This window comes from Stegodyphus dumicola, chromosome 5, assembly GCF_044657685.1.
Source record: "Stegodyphus dumicola isolate Sdum_Otavi_A_Nest chromosome 5, ASM4465768v1".
NCBI lineage: Eukaryota > Metazoa > Arthropoda > Arachnida > Araneae > Eresidae > Stegodyphus > Stegodyphus dumicola.
The window spans coordinates 186630150-186654144 of NC_140772.1; the positions used below are offsets into that span (position 1 = coordinate 186630150).

General features: G+C 34.4%; 1 protein-coding gene across 6 annotated transcripts in view; it reads right to left on the reverse strand.

Annotated features, from left to right (window-relative positions):
• Positions 1-20270: 20270 nt before the first annotated feature.
• Positions 20271-23995, reverse strand: part of LOC118185541 (annexin-B12-like) — a 57928-nt gene continuing 54203 nt past the window's right edge. For all 6 annotated transcript variants that reach the window (XM_085817461.1, XM_085817465.1, XM_085817464.1 and 3 more), the window contains one exon: positions 20271-23761. In XM_085817461.1, the coding sequence (XP_085673587.1) occupies positions 23705-23761 (57 nt within the window). In that variant the 3' untranslated portion in view covers positions 20271-23704. The remainder of the gene's footprint in view (positions 23762-23995) is intronic.

Genomic DNA, 23995 nt, shown 5'->3' on the forward strand with positions numbered 1-23995 from the left:
ATTTTACTGAGACAATACTTATAACATCCTTATATGAAGATCTAATACTCTGCATCTAATACTAATATGAAGATTTGACAATTATATTTTGCTACATTCCTATTATATTTTCACCTTTGAAATCTAAGAATGGCTTAATGTGAATTTCATCAACCATTAAAGTGACATATTATCGTTTTCGTCTAAAAAGCGGATTTTTTCCTTAGCATAACTTAGAAAATTTTCAGGAGTTTGCTCCACTTTAGGATACACATTATATTCAGAACACAATCGTTTCAATGTAGAAGGATGTGGCAAAGTAACATATGCACTATTTCTTAAAAATTTGTAGCAATGTGGAGAAATTGAAAACATCAAACTTGATAATATTAACAGATCAGAACTATACCTATCAGGTTCAATGTTCCGTCTTACTTTCTTCGGGAACATGCAAGGACCTGACTCGGAACAGAGAGCTTACTAAAGCTATGTTCAATAACTGTGGGAAGTAGACAGGATACACAAGAAGGGTATACAAAACCCTTTATTTTTCTCTATTTACAATAACTTCCGTACTTCGGAATACAAAGACCCACTACTTGTGGTCTAAACGTAAAAATATAAAAATAAAACTAAACTCTAATTTAACTTTAAAATAATAAACGTGGAAGATTGGCCTTATATTAACAAGAAGCCGTATGTAGTACAGAGAACTGTGAACACTACAATACGTTTAAAGTTATCAAGAGGATTAAACCTCTGGCCTGGAAGGCAACCAGCAACTGAGTAAAACTTCTAAGGTAAGCGGCCTGCTTCGAACTCACTGCTTCCTCTCTCTCGCTTGGCAAAAAGCCACAACTTAAATACTTGGCGCTCGCCAGACAAACTTTGCATAAATACGTTAACGCTTATAATTCTGGTCGGAAGTAGAAAATAAGAAGTGATAGTAAAGATTTAAAATAAAATAAACGTTAGTAAAACTTAAGATCCTTACATACTTCCCGCCAGAGTTAATTAGTTTGAAACTGAGGTCTAAAACGACCTTGTTGAAAACTTTTAGCTCTAGAATCTAACGCGAGGCCAATCTTTTACAAACATTTTTCGCTAGAAACTAGAAATTTAAAAGAAAGAAATTTGTTTTTACAATAGCAGCTCCCAGGACACGCAATTTTTTCATCTGTACTGCATCTAAACAGGAGCTTTTATTCAAATCTGGTTCCTTCCAGAGATCTGGAAGGAAAACTAGTTTAATGAAATGTTACACAATGAAATGGCAAGTAACATGTATAATTATATTTCTCTTAACATTCTTATTTCATTCATGACTATTTTATTTATCTCTCCCCGTGCTTTCTGACATGTGTTGTAAAAGAACACCAAACACGAATGCGTTTATGTCTACGTGTTCAACACTTCCTCCTACAATCAAAGCACTAACGTGTTAAAAATTCAACATACCAAGACCTCGTAACACACCCTAACTTCAACTCTAAACCCTGAGGTACTATTCTGAAAGTGGCTAACTCTGAAGTGTAGCGTCAGAGAGCCTAACTACATTCATTCAACCTTTAACACATATTCACTATAATTTTGTCTTTTTACAGTCACACGAATAAAAAAAAATTTTAACATTACTTTCACTTTTACCATATCACGGTATTTCTTAACATTTGAAATAACAGTTCACATTGTATATAAGAACATATTAACATGCCGTTAATTTTACGCATTTGACAACATACATTAGTAGTACATTGTTAACTTCTATTCTTTTCAAAGCAAGTGCCAATTTTTCTACATTGAAATACTACATTTCAAAAAGTCTTTCAGACTAAAACTTCTTTCTTGCCAGAATGTTTTAAATAAAATTTATACAATAATTTTTACAATATTTAAGTCTTTACACATCGCTATTATACATCAACTTTAGTTTTACACGCGAGTAATTGAAAAACATAATACCAAAATCGGTAACAAGTCATTTCTCGCCCTTTTGGCGATAAAGGTAGACCTCGCATGAGGTAAAACTTCTTGAAATCTGCCACTTGCAGTAAGAATGAAAGATTAACTTAAGTTTGCAAAGTAACATAAAATTTTACTTATCTTTGTGATATTCGGACATCCTTTTCTGAGCCCAGTCCTGGAAAGTAGCGTAGATTGTTGTTTGATTTATCCTCCTTCGTGTGCGGGCTCGCCCTTCAGTGCCTTCCTCTAGAAGCTTTCTTTTTTTTCCAGTTCGGTCACCCTTGAATACCTTCTTTTTCGCCTCTGCCTGTGGTCTTGGCCGTTTGATGGCAGCTGGTCTTGGCGGAACCGGGAAACTTCTTTCGTGTTCCTGCTTGGACCTCGTTGCTGGCCGTTCAAATTTTCCTTGTAACTTTTCCTCCGCCGCTGGTGGCCCTTCCGCAGTTCGGCGACATTTGCTGCGGAGAGTCCTGTCGGATGAGTAGATCTTCCGTTTTAGAGCCGGGTTATAGTTGCCGTCATTTCTCCTGGCTCTCTTTGCATACGTTGTCCTTCTCCCTTCTTCATTCTGGGGGTGTTCGTGAGCTCTCTTTTCTGGACGGTGGAACGGCTTCTTTTTCTTGTTACCTTCAATTTTCCCGCGGGGAAACTTTCTTTTCACTTGCTCCTGCCTCTTAATGGCTTGCCCTTGTACTTGTCGTTGTTCCACCTCTGGAGCTTGTGCCTGCGGTGTCTGCCGTGCCGGATCCTGCAAAAGATCTGTAAATATTTGCATTTTATTACTGTCATAGTAGGGTTAGATTTGATCAATGTTTGCGGAGCAGGTTTCACCATTTCTATCTTTTAACACTACTACAGCGTGAGTTATTTTTTCTATGGCATATGGTCCTTCAAATCGTGGACAAAATTTGGCAGTTTTATCTTCTGGTGCTGAAGAAAGTGAATGCTTAATTTTTAATACTTCATCCCCTACTTTATAAGTTACTCCCCGTCGTTTCAAGTCATAATATAGCTTTTGTTTTCTCTGTGCTACTTCAGTATTCTTTTTTGCTTCTTTAATTAGTTTTTCTATATCACCCATTTTAAATTCTGGGGCTCTTTGTTGCACATAAAATAATTTATCTAACGGCGTTATAACTTTCTGCCTAAAAATAACTCAGCAGGAGTTTTGCCCGTTGTATCATGTTTTGCGGTCCTAAGGGCGAAAGCAAATTCATTGACATAGTTATCCCAGCTTTTATGAACATTTTTAACATAACTACGGATAATTTTCACTATATTTCTATTGACCCGCTCCGCTATATTTGATTGCGGCCGATACGGGACCATTTTTAAATGACGTATGCCCAGTTTTTTGCACATGTCTTCAAATACATTACTTACAAATTGAGGACCATTATCCGATATAACTTTTAGGGGCGCCCCGTATTTTAAAATATATTTATTTAAAATAGAATCAGTAACTAATTTCGCGGAGGCTCGTTTTAAGGGAACAATTTCGGTCCACTTCTAAAATGATCAACCATAACAAGGAGATAGCGACTTTTATTTAACTGACTTTTTGGGAAAGGGCCCAATAAATCGATGCTATTTATTTCATTTGGAAATTCGGATTTAATACTATTTAGAAACCCGGCCGGGCGGAAATTAATATAATTAACTGCTTGACATGTTGGGCAGGACTGGACATACGCCCTTGTTAACTTTTGCAGTTCAGGAAAGTAGACTGCCTCGCGTACGCGTTGGATAGTTTTTCGAATACCAGCATGAGAAGCTAAAGGGCTGTCATGGAGCTCCTGCAGGATATTTAATCTAAGACTAGCTGGGATAACAGGTCGAAATTCGTTGTTGGAATTCGTAGGTTTTGTATAAAATATTAGACCATCTATTAGTTCGTAATGGGCCGCCCTATTTCTTATCGCCACAATATCTTGGTGGCTAAAATTTTCAGGATCCTTTAAATACTCATAAATACTTCCAAACTCAGGATCCTTACCCAGTTCGGTTATTACAGTTTCTCGGGAATTTATTGTACATGCTGTGAGCTTTGCCACCTTTACGGTATTACCTTCTTTATCTATTTTAATTCTGGATAGGGCATCTGCTACGATATTTTCCTTTCCGGGGGTATGCTTGATTACCAGATTATATTCTTGTAGCTTGAGTGCCCACCTTATTAACCTTGGGGATAAGTTTTTTCCTGAGTACAATCTAGTTACCGCCGCATGATCAGAGTACACTGTTATCGGCGCCTTTCCAAAATAGACTCGGAACTTTTGCACTACTAACAGAACTGCAAGTGCCTCTCTCTCGGTCGCGGAATAGTTTCTTTGTGTTTGATTTAAAGTTCGGCTAAAAAATGCCACGGGCTGCTGATTTTGCGAAAGTACCGCTCCTACCGCATAATCCGAAGCATCCGCTGAAATTTCTAAATTCTCATCCTTTTCAGGAAATTTCAACACAGGGGCTTGCGTTAATGCTTGTTTTAATTTTTCGAAAGCACTATTGGCTTCGGCCGTCCACGAGAATCTTGCCTTTTTCCTTTTTAATTTTAACAATGGTTCAGCCATAGCTGCAAAATCTTGTATAAAGGACCTATAATATGAACAAAGTCCTAGAAAAGAAGAGAGCTTCTTCGCCGTGTTTAGAGTCGGATACTTTTGTACAGCGATTATTTTTGATTTGTCTGTCTCTATTCCTTTCTGAGATAGTTTGTAACCTAAATATTTTAATTCAGGGGCTGCAAATTTGCACTTTTTGACATTAACTTTTAGACCGGCCTCATTTAATAAAGAAAACACCTGTCTTAAATCCTGTACATGTTGGTCGAGATTATCACTAGTAATAATGATATCGTCTAAATAGATAAATGTGGACTTTCCAAGAACAGGTCTTAACACAATGTCCATACATCGCTGAAATGTTGCCGGCGCCCCTGAAAGGCCAAACTGCATACGCAAAAATGCATAAGTGCCAGACTTGGTTATAAAAGCAGTCTTAGGCACGTCCTCAGGCCTAACTCCTATTTGAAAATAACCAGTCGTTAAGTCTAAAGTCGTCATATATTTGGTGGATGTTATGTTCCTTAGAATTTCTTCAATAATAGGTAACGGATATGCCGGATATTTAGTTATGGAGTTTAATTTACGGTAGTCAATAGCGAATCTCCACCTTTTTGGATGTGTCAAAGGATAGTCATTATTTTTCTTACATAAAACCACCGGGCTAGCATAACTACTTGAGATGGGCGTTATGATCTTTTTACGTAGCATATCGGTGATATGCCATTCTATAATTTTTTCCTTATTCTTATCATACCGGTATGGTTTTTGACGAACTGGCATTGCATCTCCGGTGTCAATACTATGGTTAGTAACCTGAGTAAATCCTGGAATATCACTAAATAATGAAGCAAATTCACTTACCACTTGTAGGATTCTTCGCTGTTCTTCATTAGGCAGGTGGTCAAGATTTAACATCGGCGGTTCAGCCTTTTCTCCACGAACTGGTTTCATCGTCAGCTTAAGGGACGTTTCATTAAAATCCAGCGTTGCTTGTGCCTCTGAAAGAAAATCTATTCCTAAAATAATATGTGCTTGCAGATCCTTTACTATGAAAAACATCACCTTTACTTCCTTGATACGGACATACAGCGGTAATTTACCTATACACTTACATAGTTCTCCTTGCGCCGCTAACACTGTCGTATTATCCGAATTATATATGCGGTATTTCCGAAAATACTTCCTAAAAAAATCTTCTGCCACACAGGAACACTGCGCGCCTGTATCCAGGAGTGCGGTAGCTGGGATATTATTCACCAACACTTCAATCTTCGGAAGAGTCAAATTTTTCACCATTACTGTATTTAACTTGAAGGAAGAGGGGTTTTCGTGGCCTTCGGATTTCCGCACCCTCCCGTCAGCAGAAATCCGTTTTAGTTTAAACTATTTTTCATTTCCGTGCTTTCCTTCTTTTTCCACTGGCCTTGAGACTTTTTTCCTGGATTGCTATTGAACTGTCGACGTTCGCCGGCTGTTTTTGAATGCTCGGGTTTCCTTGCCCACTGATTCGCTTTGCTTCCGTAGCCGTGTGCTTGAGTTTGCTGTAGTCTTGGCGCACCAAATTGGTTTCCCTGTTGATATTGGCGTCTTCTTTCAATGTCCGCCGTTCTTCTACTTTCAAACTGGATTGCTAGTTCAAATAACTTTTCCAGTGTAGTCGGATTTCTTAATTCAATAAAGTCTTGCACTTGGGGCAGTAACCTCGGCAAAATCACTTGAATTATCTCAGGATCCGGACGGTTTCCATACAAGAGTTTGAAGACGTGAATTTTTCTTAAAATAAAGCTTGAGAGGTTTTCGATTCTTTGCTGATATATACTGAAAAGTTCCGTTTCTAATTTCGCACGATCCCTTACAACAGGGAAGGCTTTTAGTAGGGCAGTCTTGAAATTTTCGTAAGTATAGGTGGGACTTCCTGCTTGACCCAAGAGACTTCTGCCTATACATTTGAACCAATTAAGCGCTTGGCCCCTCAAAGCGCTGGTAGCTAAGGTAACTTTTTGAAATTCGTGCACGGGGTAGAGCATGAAGTGGTCATCCAATTTTTCCAAAAAACTGGTTACCGGTGACTTTTTATTAAATGTTGCTTCTGGTTTCATCGAAGCGCGCATGGTCTGGACGATGTAACCAAATCCTTCCAGGGCGGCAGCTGGCATTTCTGGATTCTGAGCCGCTTCTGCAGACAGCACAGGTTCTTCTTGAAATTTGGCCATGGTTATTCTTCTTCGTTGGGCGCCACTATCAGGTTCAATGTTCCGTCTTACTTTCTTCGGGAACATGCAAGGACCTGACTCGGAACAGAGAGCTTACTAAAGCTATGTTCAATAACTGTGGGAAGTAGACAGGATACACAAGAAGGGTATACAAAACCCTTTATTTTTCTCTATTTACAATAACTTCCGTACTTCGGAATACAAAGACCCACTACTTGTGGTCTAAACGTAAAAATATAAAAATAAAACAAAACTCTAATTTAACTTTAAAATAATAAACGTGGAAGATTGGCCTTATATTAACAGGAAGCCGTATGTAGTACAGAGAACTATGAACACTACAATACGTTTAAAGTTATCAAGAGGATTAAACCTCTGGCCTGGAAGGCAACCAGCAACTGAGTAAAACTTCTAAGGTAAGCGGCCTGCTTCGACTCACTGCTTCCTCTCTCTCGCTTGGCAAAAAGCCACAACTTAAATACTTGGCGCTCGCGAGACAAACTTTGCATAAATACGTTAACGCTTATAATTCTGGCCGGAAGTAGAAAATAAGAAGTGATAGTAAAGATTTAAAATAAAATAAACGTTAGTAAAACTTAAGATCCTTACATACCTATTATTATTTTTATGCAAAACGAGTAATGTCAGCTGCTCAAATATAAACTGAACATTTTTTTTTTTTTATGTTCAGGGGCATTTTTTTTCTAATTCCCGAAGGCCTTGAGTTACGAATAATAAAATTTTAAAGCTGCTTTCATTATTATCACCTTTAATTTTTGCAACTTCTTTAAGCACACATTATTAATTTTTAAAGGGCATTCATGGTTACTAATTTTTGTTAATAGAATATCTCTAAAATATGCTTCCACAGGCAGATCATTATGGATAACGACTGATACAGATATAAAAGGAGCAAATTCTGTGCTTATCTTAAGAAAAAGTAGACTATTTTCTTTAATCACAACTGTTAAATCATCAGGTATCCTAACATTTTTTAGACATGATGAAAGCTCACTCAGATTACTGTAATTACCTAATTACTAATTTTAAAGTAATAAAAGTAGGATTTCTAGTAATTCAATTTATATTTTAACAAAACAGGTACTAGCAAGCATATGTGTGTTTGTCTCCCACTCGAGAAGGGGGGGAAAGGATTCTTAGTGACATAAGTTTTAATAATATTTGAATTTTCATGCATTAGAAATTTAAATTATTTTTTGTTTTACGCAAAACTGTGCGCTTTATATTACAATTTAAAAAACCATAAGCATATTTATTGCCTTCACAGTTTCTTTAGAAAAACTTTTAAAACCAAAATATATCAAATATTAAGCTAAATAATTTCATTTGCTGCCATATACGTACGAAGTTAAAAGTTCCAAGTTATAAAATTAATCAAAAAGTAAAAAATTGGACATTTTAAAAAGTAAGGGAATATTTAGCATGCAATTCGATACATAATTATTAACCATACAATTCGATACATAATTATACTAATCGATACGTAATTACACAATATTATACACAATGTATTCTATAAAAATGAAATTCCTTAATATTAACGTATCCATTCTTTTAAATGTAGAAAGAAGCAAATGCCTTAATAAATTTAAATTTCAAGTTAGGCTTAACTTACCCGAAAATGCTTCGAAATGGTAAAATTTTCTCGCGGTATCGATTTTAATCATCTATGTAATACATCTTGTTGCTTAGGAAATCTATATACTCATACTTTAGAACCGTCACAATAATTTTGTCGGAATAACGGCACACAACACTTTAAAGGCATGATTGAAATCGAAAAAATATATCAATATCAAATTAAGGCGACATGGTTCACGCGCCTTCTCACGACCAAGGACGAATTTCCCCTAACTTGCTAATTCCATCTAGATGGCCTTGATTTAGGGGCGATTTTTCGCACCCCATTGAGAAGGCCAACAGTTTGTGACGTCACTAAACTACGAGCCTTCAGTAGGGAGGCTTGTGTTTGAGAAGGTGTTGGTACTAGTAGGTACCAAAGTTGACCCCTGGTATTCAGAGGTAGGTCTGGCTGCAAGGGGCCGTTTTTGTGTTTAGGCTTTGTGTAACGCTTCATGCCTGACGTCAAGCATGAAGTTGGTATCAGGTGTTCTTTTTGTAATGCGGATATGAGCCAGTTCTCAGTTTCCAAGTCCTTCTTGCGGAACTTAGATTTCCGTGAAGGTATTTTTCTCCAGCAGGCGGATAACGTAGTGGTGTAATCCTGTAAATCCTAATCCTTCTTTTTGCTCCGACTATCTATATGACTAAGCCCTACAAAATTATGTTTCACATGAAAAAATGTCGCGAAAAACTTGTGTCTTACATTTTCACGTGAATCTTTTCAATAAAATCTTTTTTCTTACTTTATTAAAACCCCTTCGAACTTCATTTTGATCAATGGGAACAGTCTTGAGTTCATCTCGCAAAGGTCTAAGAATTTCATCATTAGGGCAGCAATATGGATGCCTCGTCTGTCTCTCTTAATCATTACCTCATATTAAAAAATCCAACGAATCTTTCTTTACTAAAACCCCTTCAAACTTATTTTTGATGAATGGAAACAGTCTTGAGTTCATCTTACAGAGGTCCAAGAATTTCATCATTAGGGCGGCAATACGAATGCTCCGTAGGTCTCTCTTAATCATTACCTCATATTAAAAAAATAAAAAATAAAATAAATAATTAAAAAAAAAAACGAAATGGAGTCGAAGTTTTATTCCATTATCCAGGTAGACGTCTCTCTTGCTTCGAGTATTCTAATTTTTTCAGAATAAACTTCAGTCACTTTAGACGATAATCAATGAAAACAGACAAGCTGTTCAGAATATGCAGTAACTATCGGATGAACTGAGATCCAGTTACGAGCATTTTAACAGCAACAATTTAAATACACGCCATTGGAGCTGGAACTGCCGGTACTACACTTGCTCTCCAATTGACCCTTGTTAAAGAATTTAAAGTGTACTCATTCCAGTTACGGAGTTTTTCTCGCCTCAATATATAGTACATGCCACATATTAAAATCACTTCTGTTTCAAATGTATTTGACTTTATTAAATGGCAATTAATACATTGCATTTTTTAATATCAGTTTTACAGGTATCTCGTAATATAATAAATAACACCTCATCCAGAAATGTATGCCTAAAATAATAATATAAAATTAATGATAAAAGGGCAAAATTTATAAAATCTAAAAGCCTGTTCATCTTAATCCTGAAAAAATGAAAGACAGTCATTAGAACTAATTTTCTCCTTCCATATGTCTAACTCCGACAACAACTGAACTGTTTAGCACATTTACGAAGTTGTATAGGTGGCGTCAGTAGTCAAAAACGCCACCTACATATTTCATTAAAATCAATCTTTCTTTTCAAACATGCATTTCACAAGGTGTTTCCATATTTTTGTCCATCCACTGTACATTTTCCTTGCTTTGCACGTGATGCTGTCATTTCATCTGCTATTTATTTCAAATTTTCACATTGTTCTATGTCTTAAAATTAGAACTTAAACTTAATGACCTAAAACTGCAATAGTATATTACACTACAAACGAAACAATTGTCAGTTTCACTCATGCGTGTGTCGATGAGGTCCCACAAAATTTTTGTACATATTATGGGGTCCTGGGGGTCGTGACTGAAAAAAGTTTGAGAAACCCTGGATTAAGGCATTCTTGTAGCCTCGAAGGCAAAATATAATCAAAAATTTCTTTCGCCATTTGTATTATCCGTTTAGGAATAGAGGGGAGTATATGTTCGAAAAGTTAAAAAAGCTGATTTCTTGGATGCAAAACGATGGATAGCCAAATCTTTGAAAGAGATTCATCATATAAGTTTTATTTGTTCTTTAAGAAAGTTGTTTTACCAATTCAGAAAATTAATGGCAAGAAAAAAAGAAAGTTATGGATTCCAAGGAAACTTGACAGTGATATTAGCAATTGGATGAGACAAGATGAGAATGATTACCATCTATGAGACAGTGCAATTTTTACACTGGTTGAAGAAGGAGATGAATAATCAAATGATGAGGAAACAGAAAAGGATGGGAAATTTAAAATGGCAACACATAGTAAAAGACTGAAGACCACTAAAGAAAATGCAATATTTCAAGGAAAAAGGTGTGTGTAATGAATATTTTATTTCTGCATCCTTAAAATACACTTGTTAAGTTATTAGGACTATTTAACTGTAAGATTACGTCCTTTTTTTCTCTTCTTGGCGCCTTGCATGGCGCAGATATTCATTACAGCAACCCTGTAAATGCTTACTCAGTTTTTTTTTATTGTTGTTGTTGTTAGTAGTTAAGTCATCGCTTGAAAGATGGCACGCATTTGATTAAAGTTGTCGAATAAAATATTTAGTGCAGTCCACTTCTAGTTAATTTGAAATTGTTGTATAACAACGCACGCATCGCATGAGCACACTTTATGGTCCGTCGAGCCGGAGGTAAAAGACATCGTTGCTAAAATTAACCTTTTAGATCATTTAGAATACTTTCGTTTGGTTGTATTACGTATAACTTCATATAGAGTGTTTGGAATGCTTTCGTTTTCGTGTGGATTACGCAATTAAGATTGGATACTGTGTCATCGTTCATTTCCGGTGTTGCTGTCGAGAAATCTGCAATCACGGTAAGTGATAAATTATTTATTTGTTCATGATGAGTGAATTGAAAGCGATTAAAGCTAACAAAAAGAGTTTAAAATGCAATATCAGAAAGTTTGAAAATAAGGTAAATTCTACAGTGGATGAAGCAGATATTTGCTTATTGGAGTTATACGAATAAAAAATATTAGAATTTAAAAACGAATTAAGTAACATTTTCGATTCTTTATTTGCACATTGTGAAGAAAAGAACACTGACGAATTCATTAAGAAAAAGGAAGATGTAGTAGATAATCTCGATGAAATTCATTCGAAAATTAAAAGAAAAATTTCTGAGATCAGTTCTCAAAGGAATAGCTGTTCAAATGAAAACCGTTCGAGTAAAGACATAATTGTTTCGGTATAAAATTACCTAAATTGTCTCTTCCAATATTTAGTGGGAAAATCGAAGAATGGATTGAATTTGAGGATTTATTTTCCGTAGCTGTGCATAAAAATAGCAAATTAACTAATGCGCAAAAATTGCAATATTTAAAGAGTTCGTGTAAGGCAGACGCTTTAAATATTATTCAGTCCATTCCAATTTCAGATTCGAATTATGACATAGCATGGAATCTGTTGGTTGATCGCTATTGCAACAAAAACGATTTGATCGATTCTATCATAAAGAAATTAATTTCTATACCTCAAACGAGTGATTCTACTTCATCGCTTTTAAAATTTATCGATAAGGTGCATGAATATTTACGATCCTTGGAAGCATTGGAGCAAAAGGTGGAAGAATTTTCAGACACGTTAATTGTTTATTTATTAGTTGAAAAGTTAGATAGAAATACTCGGTGTTGGTGGGAAAGGTCACTTAAAAAAGACGAGATAGGAACGGTTAAACAACTGACATGTTTTTTGAAGGAACACGCTCGCACCCTATCACATTACAAACCTCCGCATGGGGAATCGAAACGTTCATTTAATACCAAAGCTCTTACATCACTTTCGGAAAATTCAAAAAATTGTCCTTATTGTAAAGCTGATCATTTATTGTTGAAATGTGCGCAATTCTTAAATCTAACAGTCAAGAAACGATTTGAATTTGTAAAGACAAAAAAACTATGTTTCAATTGTTTATCTTCGGTCCACACAATCAAGGACTGTAAAAGTTCTAAGACATGCAGAAAATGTCAGAAATTTCACAATTCGCTCTTAAATTAAAAGAAAATTTTCTGAGATCAGTTCTCAAAGGAATAGCTGTTCAAATGAAAACCGTTCGAGTAAAGACATAATTGTTTCGGTATAAAATTACCTAAATTGTCTCTTCCAATATTTAGTGGGAAAATCGAAGAATGGATTGAATTTGAGGATTTATTTTCCGTAGCTGTGCATAAAAATAGCAAATTAACTAATGCGCAAAAATTGCAATATTTAAAGAGTTCGTGTAAGGCAGACGCTTTAAATATTATTCAGTCCATTCCAATTTCAGATTCGAATTATGACATAGCATGGAATCTGTTGGTTGATCGCTATTGCAACAAAAACGATTTGATCAATTCTATCATAAAGAAATTAATTTCTATACCTCAAACGAGTGATTCTACTTCATCGCTTTTAAAATTTATCGATAAGGTGCATGAATATTTACGATCCTTGGAAGATAAGGTGCATGAATATTTACGATCCTTGGATTTTGATCGAAATGAAGAACATTTCGATAAAGCAAATGGCACATCGAATCAAATCACAAACAAGACTAATAAATTTAGCAGTAATCTTTCTCCAAATGCTGATACATTTACTCCAATGGCAAGCAGCCAAAAGGTTAGTGACACTAATGAAACCAACCAAGCAAAGTCCATTAACGGTACTGCGCTGAATATTTCCAGTTCTTTTAATAAACAAGTTCTACTTTCAACTGCAATTATTATCGTTAAAGGTAATGATGGAAAATTTATTTCGCTGAGAGCCTTGCTGGATTCCGGTTCTCAAAATAATTTCATTACTAAAGAAGGTGCTGAGTTATTGAATTTGAAGAAAAGAAAAATAAACGCTTCTATTTCAGGTATCAATGGTACAGTTATGGGTGTTAAGGAAAAAGCTATAGCAACCATCGCTAACGCTACTAGAGATTTTATTCGTACCTTACAATTTTTTGTTGTTCCAAAAATAACTCGCGTAACGCCTGCTAGATATATAAACATTCCTGATGTTAAGCAGTTGCAACTCATTGGTTTAGCTGATCCAGAGTTTTATAAACCTGGTCAAATACATGTTTTATTATCTAACGAAATATTTTTTGATTTACTGGGAACAAATAGAATAAATATGCAAGACCTGATTCTCCATCAGTCAGTTTTTGGATACATCGTTAGCGGGTCAGTGCGCATGCCGCAGCAAGGCAGTGTTGATAACTATTGTGGGTTTGTGGAAAATGGGGATAATTTATCTGACAACATGAGAAGGTTTTGGGAGATTGAAGGTATTAATGAAGCAAAAAACGTGAAAAGTCAGAAAGAGGAATTTTGTGAACAGCACTTTCTTCGTACACACGCGAGGCAAGATGATGGCAGATATGTAGTGGAAATGCCAATTAAGGAGGAAGGACTTAGCCTTTTAGGCGAATCGAGAGAAAACGCTAGCAAAAGACTGAATTATCTACTTAAACGCTTCACTCGCAATCCCGCAATGAAACACTTATACGAAGATTTCATTAAGGAATATAATAAATTAGGCCATTCCGAAGAAATTGATGAAGGGGATAGCTCTAGTTTCTCATATTATCTTCCTCACCATGGGGTTTTCAGGCCCGAGAAACCTAGCACTAAACTTAGGGTAGTGTTCGATGCCACTGCTCCTACGACTACTGGAATTTCGTTAAACGATATTCTGCTGAATGGAGGGTTAGCTCAAGACGAACTATTTGATATTATTTGCAGATTTCGAACGCATAAAATTGCCTTCACAGCAGACATTGTAAAAATGTATCGTCAGATTTTGATTAAAGAACATCAAAGAGATTTATTACGCATCTTATGGAAGAGTAGTGAAGAAGAACCAGTTAAGGTTTATAGACTGAAGACTATAACTTACGGTACTTCCAACGCACCATATCTAGCAACACGCACACTTAATCAATTAGCAGAAGACGAGAAAAACAATTTTTCGTTAGCAGCGCGAATAGTACAAAGGGATATTTATGTCGATGACGTACTCACAGGAGCCCATACTCTAATAGAGGCTAAAGAATTACAGTCGCAATTGATTGACCTATTATCACGTGGAGGAATGCATCTTCACAGATGGTGTGCTAATCATCCTGATCTTTTGCAGTTTCCGGATGGACAAGAGGAATATTCTTTCAGTAATTTCGATGACGATCAGAGCATCAAAATTTCAGGATTATTATGGAATCCAAAGATAGATTGTTTTTCGTACAAATCAACCAGCAAGAAACCAACTACTTACACAAAGAGAACAGTGTTGTCTGATATTGCTCGCATTTATGATCCATTAGGACTGCTTGGTCCAGGGATAACAAAAGCAAAAATCTTCATCCAAAGACTTTGGTTATTGAAGCTTGATTGGAACGATCCGCTACCCGAAAGGATAATTAAGGAGTGGCAACTTTTTATTGATTCAATGCAATCTATCAACAATTTGCAAGTCAGTAGATATGTTTTACAGGATAGTTTTTCTGAGATACAAATTCATGGATTTTCAGATGCATCAGAACACGCATATGGAGTAGCCATCTATTTACGCTGTAGAAGTGACAATAATTATCTTCACATTTGCTTTGCAGCAAGTCCAGAGTAGCTCCACTAAAACCGCTGACAGTACCTCGACTGGAACTCTGCGCAGCTGTACTGCTAGCACAGCTTGTTGCAAAGGTGGTGCCATTATTGAAATTGGACATCAGTAAAATATGTCTGTGGTGTGATTCAACCATAGTGTTAGCATGGCTTCAGAATCCTCCGCATGTACTAAAATCTTTTGTTGCTAATCGAGTGTTGCAGGTCCAAGAGCTAAACAGACATGCCAGTGGAATTATGTGCGTTCAGAGGAGAACCCAGCAGACCTTATTTCCCGAGGACTGAATTTTGACAAGCTGCATGATGCTGATCTGTGGTGGAAAGGTCCTCCATTCTTGAGTGAAGGTGTCATACCTAACAAGAACATTGACTTTGAACAATTAGAAAAAACAGAGACATTTTATAATGAACTGAGAAAAAGAACTGACGTTGCTTGTTTATGCACTTTGCCTTTAAAATTTATTGATAATGTCCTAGATATCACTAACAATTATTTAAAATTATTACGTATTCTTAGTTATATTTTCAGGTTCATTTGGAACTCTAGGTGTGCAAAACAGAAATGAGCACAGAGAAGAACAGGAGGGGTAAGTTCAAAGGAGTTAAATGAGGCAGAATCCTTTTTAGTAAGAGAGGTTCAAAATTGTAGTTTTTATTCAGATTACAACTCCCTCGCACAAGGTAAACCCATTAATAATAAAAGTAATTTACTTTCTTTGAACCCTTTTTTGGATGCAAATTATGTAATGAGAGTAGGAGGCCGATTACAAGGGGCCAATGTAATGTTTTCACAAAAACATCAAATAATTTTGCTTGTTAAATGCAAACTAACTAAGCTGATTGCTGAGCATTATCATCAGAAATATTTACACGTAGGTTCGCAAGCATTATTTTGTTTTATGAGATAGAAATTTTGACCATTACAAGGTAGGAATTTAACTAGAAAGATTACCCATGAATGTATAATTTGTAGTAAAAATAAACCAGTCACTATCGAACAAATTATGGGGTCATTACCTGCAGAGCGCGTAAATCCGAGCTCACCCTTTAATCATGTCGGCACCGATTTTTGCGGTCCATTTTTTATTAGGTACGAGGGACAGAGGAAAGGAACTCTTCATAAGGTATATTTAGCTCTTTTCATTTGCCTTATAACAAAGGCAGTGCATCTGGAACTAGTGAGTGACCTCACCACTGACGCATTTATTGCCACCTTAAAGAGATTTATTGCCACCTTAAAGAGATTTATTGCTAGGCGCGGAAAATGCTCAATCATTATCTCAGACAACGCAAAAAACTTCGTTGGCATAGGGACTATTTAAACACACTACAACAGCGTTCAAAATGGAAGGTAGAACAAACGATTATTAAAATAGGTATGCTAGTACTAGTTAAGGAGGATGAGCTTCCTGTCTGTAGATGGGTGTTAGGGCGCATTACAAGAATTTTTCCTGGAGTTACCGGTAAAGTTAGAGTAGTAGAAATACAGACAGCAAAGGGCATCATTAAGCTTGGAATTACAAAAATTGCAATTTTACCCCAAGAAGAAGCTTCTTAAGTTAGTTAAGTGTTAGCTTATAATTATAAAACTTATATTGTAAATTGTATTGTGTATAAAATTTTTTATTGAAAATTGAATATTATTATATTGAATTAAGAGATGTTATTCGTATTGCTTTATTGTATAAGGTAGTAATTGTACAATTTTGTAGGTTGTTATGAGTATTATCGCACGAAATTATTGAAGTAACCCTTCAATGCCGGGGGGGGGTATGTTAAGTTATTAGGACTATTTAACTGTAAGATTACGTCATTTTTTCTCTTCTTGGCGCCTTGCATGGCGCAGATATTCATTACAGCAACCCTGTAAACGCTTACTCAGTTTTTTTTTTAAATTTTTTATTGTTGTTGTTGTTAGTAGTAAGTCATTGCTTGAAAGATGGCACACATTTGGTTAAAGTTGTCGAATAAAATATTTAGTACAGTCCACTTCTAGTTAATTTGAAATTGTTGTATAACAACGCACGCATCGCATGAACAACACTCATGTCCATAAATTAAGAATAATGCAAAATCAGGCAAAGAAAGAGTTAGAAGCAAGACAAATTTGACTTATTTGTAAAGCTTATTTATTAAACAAAAGGTAAAGAGCAAAAAAAGATGCTATATGTTTGATATTATTAAAAAAAAATTAGCGAATTTTCTCCCTGGAGCAAATTAAAAAAAAACAAACCTATTTACAAAAAACCAATGTTACATGGTTGGTATGATTATTAATACATTGTATGTCTCCCAGACGATGCAATACAGTCCGTACAACGCCTAGGCATACTGAGTATCAAATTATCGATCTGATCTTGGGGGATATTACACCACTCATAAAGCAATGCTCTCCGAAGTTCCGGTAGACATGTAGGAGGAGGTTGACGGGCTGCAACTTGTTGGCCAAGCATGTCCCACACGTGCTCTACTGGATTCAAGTCCGGTGAGAATGCTGGCCAGTCCATACGGGTGATATCCTCCAATTGAAGGCATTCACTTACGATGTTTGCACGGTGAGGACGGGCGTTGTCATCCATAAACACAAATTGTGCGCCCATGGCACCCCGAAACAAACGTACATGTTGTTCCAGAATGACGTCCCTATAGATTTGGCTTGTCATGGTTCCAATTTGAACAAGCAGATCAGTTCTGGAACCCAGAATAATTCCACCCCAAACGAGCACTCCTGCACCACCGTACCGGAGTCGTTCAATGTTTTCTTGGTGGTAACGGGTACCTGGAGCTCTTCATATGAAGTCCGGCGAGAATCAGAGTGCAAGCTAAACCTGGACTCGTTGGAAAACATCCCACAAGCCCACTGTTGTGGTGTCCACAATGCATGCTCTCTACTCCAGCCTAACCGCAGGCGACAGTGAGTTGCAGTAAGTGGAATGCATCTGACAGGGCTACGAGCATACAGACCAATCTGCCCTAAGCACCTGTACACGGTCTGCCTTGAAACTGTCGTACCAGTGGCTGAAGAGAGCTGATGAGACAGGTCTGAGGTTGTGCTCCGTCTGTTTCTTTTGGTAGTAACTGCCAAATACCGGTCCTCATTCAGTGTTGTAACTCTGGGGCGACATGTGCTGTAACGTCTACTCACATTACCACCATCTTGGAATTGTTGCCAAAGCTTGGAGATGACACTCTGGGCAATTGCAAGTTCGTCTAATACTTCCAGTTGGTTACGCCCACATTCCAGATGGCCGATAATTCTACCACGTAAAAAATCATTAAATGTGTCTTTTGTGTCATAACTATTCGGTTATTGCACTGAAATGCTTATAAAGCACCTGTGAACAATTTTACTTCTTTTCCTGTATTCCTTATATATCACTCTCGTCATTGTGACGTACCATCGGTGTCATCTGGTTACTTCCTGAAATTTGCATATGATTCTTGAAGATGTGTGTAGTGATTTTACAGGTGATATATTTATTTAAAGGTCGATTTCTGCGTGACTCCGAATTATCCTTAATTTATGGACATGAGTGTAATATGGAAAAGAAATCCTTATCAGAGATACCTGTAATTAAATATTAACAAAGTTTTCTTCAAAACCATCCAATTATTTTACTCATCCTTATACATTTTTTTTGTATCTTTCTTCTGCAACACAGTGATTACATTTTATTAGACTTTACATTTTTTCCACCCTTTATGCATTAAAAGAGTTTAGAACAGAGTTCTCAACCAGATGGGAACTTCATAGTTTCAGGAGGGACATGGTTGGCCTGATTCCTGCTGTACCCTTACAAAATAATCTAAATCTAAATAAATGTGTATGTATTTTTCGAATTTTGAAAAAGAAAGGGATCTAGTAATGGCGAAAGGAGTGCAAGAGGGAAAACAAGTTGAAAAATCACTTGTTTAGCCGATGAATTTGCAGCAAAGTATTTTGAGTTGTATGTATTTTGAAAATATTAATTTTTATCAATGCACTACGAGATGTCCACCTCAGATTCAATAAAACTCACCATTCTCATTAATTGGCCATCTACTTAATGCACATTACCTCAAATCTGTGGGCTGTACTGTACATGTATGATGAATTATTTGAAAACATTGTATACTGAATTAATTCATGTTTTCTTTGAAAATTTGTTCAACATTAACAAAGCAGATAATTTAAAAAATAGAGTGCTTTACCACTACAAGGATATAAGGTTAATAATTCACCGAGAATCCTATTTTAGGGATGAAATAAATGAATATTAACATAATGTGCTGGAAACAGGATTCATAACAGCTCCTCCTGCCTTTTATTTAACATGCATTATTATATAGAAACATTGCAGAGAACAAAAATATCAGGCTTTTGCAGTAGGACTGCTTTTCAGAAACTTCACATAGATTGTGCGAAATATACAACAGAGAATTTTTAACCAATATTTGGCATGTTCATTGCCCCAATATTATTTCGTACTGAAATTATATATGAAGACAGTCCTTCAGTCAGAGAAAATACTTTGACCAAAGATGGTTTTTCATATTGAAAGAGTGTATATGTTTCTCAAAGGTCAGCTCATGGCCATCCTGCCACCCCAGCTGAAGAAAAGGAGGTAGCAGGAAAAAATTAATATGAATTTTATTCATGAAAAGAGAAATATACAGATTTATTAATGCAAATGTAAGCATAGTGTACCACAGTAAGCGATGTTTTAGGCCAACTACAGCCAAGGCTGATCAAGGCAATCAGCATTCTAAATATTGAAAGTTTGTTTATTTACATCCAAAAATGACTGTAGATAATAGAAAACTTTCAATCCCTCAATAATTAAAATAAAATGTAATAAGCAATATTCCTAACACATTTTTCTCCATTGAACTGTTTTATAATACATGGTATTTAGGGTATTTTCTTAAAACAACCAATGGAAGTAGTCATTAAAAGTGGTAAACTTAATCTTCAAATTCGTATTCAGCAACTTATTTGATTCTCAAACGTAACTGCCAAAGGCCTAAGGTAACAAGTATACATGGAAGTAAAAATACACCCATAGATGTTTATATTAATTTCATGTTCTTAAATTCAAAATTATACACAGTTATGAAAGTAAAAAAATATGAGAACAGAGAAAAAATAGTAAATTTAATGCTTAAGTACAGAATTTTACACAGATATGGAAAATTCAATCAACAAGTGAAACGTTTTAAAATGAAACCTGTAATACTGATATAGTAAATATTTCATAATGGATGCATACTCAAAACATAACTACAAACTCTGAATACCAAGTTCAGTATTTTAACAATCTCTAAAACTTTACAAAATATTAAAGTACATATATTAAAATATTTAATCTGTTTTTAATTCCCTAACAACCACATTCTAAGATTGTCAACTAGCTTGAAACCACTGGACAAAATATGTACTGCAATGTTACACAACACAAATCAAAGCTCATTCTAACTGCAAATAGGTATACTTTAAAATACTAATGAAAATTCTTAGAGTACACAAAAACTTTAAATCAACATTGTTTTGAGTTATCACATTGAATCGCTAAAACATATTTTTATATTTTTTATAAATTATGCTAAAGTTAAACATAATGAATGCCATGAAATTTTAAGTTTTAGTTTTATTACTTAGTCGAAGAAATTTTTTCATATTACAGATAACAAGTGAGGACATTATAAATATACAAATTGTGTGCTCTATGAAGTAGTTTAGGATCAACATCAAACACCTGACTCATTGCACATCAACATTTTACTCTTTTTTTTTGCACCTAAAATCCACTAATATTTTCTCTGATGCTATTCGTAAGTACAAAATGAATAATACTGTAAGAACTTTGATATAATTTAAAATGTGCAACAGGTAATTTTTAAATCACTAATCACTTAAATATGTATGGCAGTTTTTAAGTTACATCACATCAAAAAGTACAAAAATAAACTTTACAAGTAACAAAATATTCCTATATACTAAAAAACACAGGAAAAACCATTTTATAAGTTAGAGTAGCTTGAAAAAATTGTTGCATTGCTTGCAGTCATATGAAGTTTGATACCTTTTAGTAGTAATCTTAACAAGAAAATAAAAAAAATGTAGACATTTCTATAAAGTCCACAGGAAGATGATAAGAAAGTGTGGTTGGATTCGGCAGGCCTGAATAGCTTGATAAAATATTTCCTGAGGTACTAATGCATGTAAGTTACCATTCAGGATAGAAAGCATGGAGTTGACCATGGCCAGCTACCTTTATTATCAAGGAGCCTGATTTATATAAAAATAATCAATTTGAAAACAAATTTATGTCTATGTTTACACACAGACACATATTTAGATATATAATATCTTTTAAATCTCATTTAATAAAAGGACAAAATAGAAAAATTTTTTTATAAAATATGAAAAATTTTAGAAATATTTTTAAAGTGTGGAAAGCAGCATTCATGCCAACATTTACGACTATAGAAGGGTGGCTTTCGTATTCATTACACAAGAAAATGTCTGCCAGTTTTTAATGTATACGATTTCAGGTTGGATGTATATTGGAAGAAAAGGAATCAAAGTACAAAGTGAGAGAGTTATTTTTTTAATTGTAATAAAAATAATACTATTTATTCAAGACATTTTGACAAACTTTGAAATTTCAGGGCTAAACCTGTAATGCTCGGACGGTTAAACCTAAGAATACTCTTTAAACTTTATTATTCTTCCAGTTAACAAGGATAGTGCACTTAAACAACAATGCAAAATGCATTCCAAATATAAATTTTTGGTTTGGTTTATGTGATTGTGGCAAAGCCTCGAGGGCTATCTGCCTAAGGGGAGGCATGCCTTCATGGAGAACTTTCTCAGGGAAACTGGCTCACATACACGTTACACATGGTGAAAACTACGAAAATGCTCATGCAGCCAGCCCATTCGCAGGATTTGAACTTCGGACCAGACTACTAGTTTTCAGCAACTTTACCATTTAGTCGCTAGTGGGCTATGAACTTTTTGATTTAGTTAAATTCACAACACTGCCATTTTTTTTTTTTTTTTTTTTTTAGTTTAGCATGAATAACAGCATGTATGAAAAGTTTTTTAATACAAACAACTAAATTATTGAATAATGTTAACAATTTATTTATTTATGTAATAACATTCTAATTTACAGTCAATTCGGAACAATCAAATTATTTATTTAGTTAAAAAATAACATATTTAATATCTGAAAAATTTAATACATAAATAACCATATTTCATAGAAAATGAATATATGTTTTTAACAAAACATTTAACTTTTTGAAATTACTTTATATAAATATATTAGAGGTAATAATCCCAGGTTAGGTTATTTGAACACAGCAAAGCACATGAGTGATAGTTACAGGCACAGTTAAAAAAATACACTACTTTTTACACATGTAAGTAAAGGCAAACTAATACAAAATATGAAAAAGTTAAAAAAATAATATAGAACAATAGAAAATCTTGAAATAAACTCAAATGAACAATGCAACAAGATCATAATTTTGGGAAAAAAAAAAAAAAAAAAAAGTATATTTATTTAAAATTGATTACATATCAGCATTAGTAAAGTTCTTATATTAACATTGTCAATTAATAACTTATATCATGGAAATATTCTTATATATGACGATTAATGCTACATCACCAGATAATAAGCAAAAATCATTTGATTTGCAATGAACATAAGGATAAAACAATCACATTTTTATTCATACGCAATTATCTCCATTACACTCAGTCAAATAGATAGTCATAACCTTTTAATACCTGTTATACCACTAATTATATTGAAAGAATTCCGAAATACAAATATATATGCTATTCATGATGAATATTCCAAAATAATTCAATACAAATATTAAGAATTAAGATTTAATCATATGAAAAATCAATATTTTAACAATGATATAGCATGGCTAATGTAAAAAAAATTAATATGAACACAATTAATTGTTTATTAAAGTTCAAACCAAAATATCACAATACATAAAAATGATGTTAATTATTAAATTTAGACACATAAACAATTTTATTAATAACCTTAGAGACAAAAAATATCACAGCATAACAAAAATGAACAGCATAAAGACTGATATAGAATCACAATAAATGTAATAAACCATTACACAGCTTATATTTTAATATACAAAAAATTTGAACAGGAAAATCAAGCATTGCTCACCAAAAGGAAAAAAAAATCACTAACTCTTGTTTAATTTTCAAATGAATTTGTATTTATTGGCTGAAGTTAAAAGTATATATGCTGCAATTCTAAAATGCATACTTTAAAACATTTTGAATTTTATTGCACGATAACGCATTTTCGAAAATACTTTGGATACAACTGCGAATTTAAAACAATTTTTTGATAGAAAGAAAATTTTAAAATTATGTTTTAGTAATTTTAAAATTAATAGAATAAAATCTTTTCCAACTTTTTTCATAACAGCAGAAAAGTTTAAATATAAATAGAAAGCTTTAAAACATGATTACAAAAAAGATTTTCATTTATATGACTTGCAATATGAAAATTAGATTCCATCCACCAAAGCAATCAAAATTCTGCGGTAGTCACCAGATGTATCATCCTAAGAAGAACACCAATTATTAATTAAGATGCTTTTCTTACACAAAAAATAAAATTCAAACATTTAAAACAGAAAAAGATTCATACAAGTGAAACATGTATTAAAATGAATTAAAAAAATTCTACTAACTTTTTTTTTTTGTTGATCAGCATTAATTTCATTGCAAAAAGTTTATTGAATTATGGAATGGAATTACAATGCATGATAACAAGAGTAAATATAATGACAAAATTC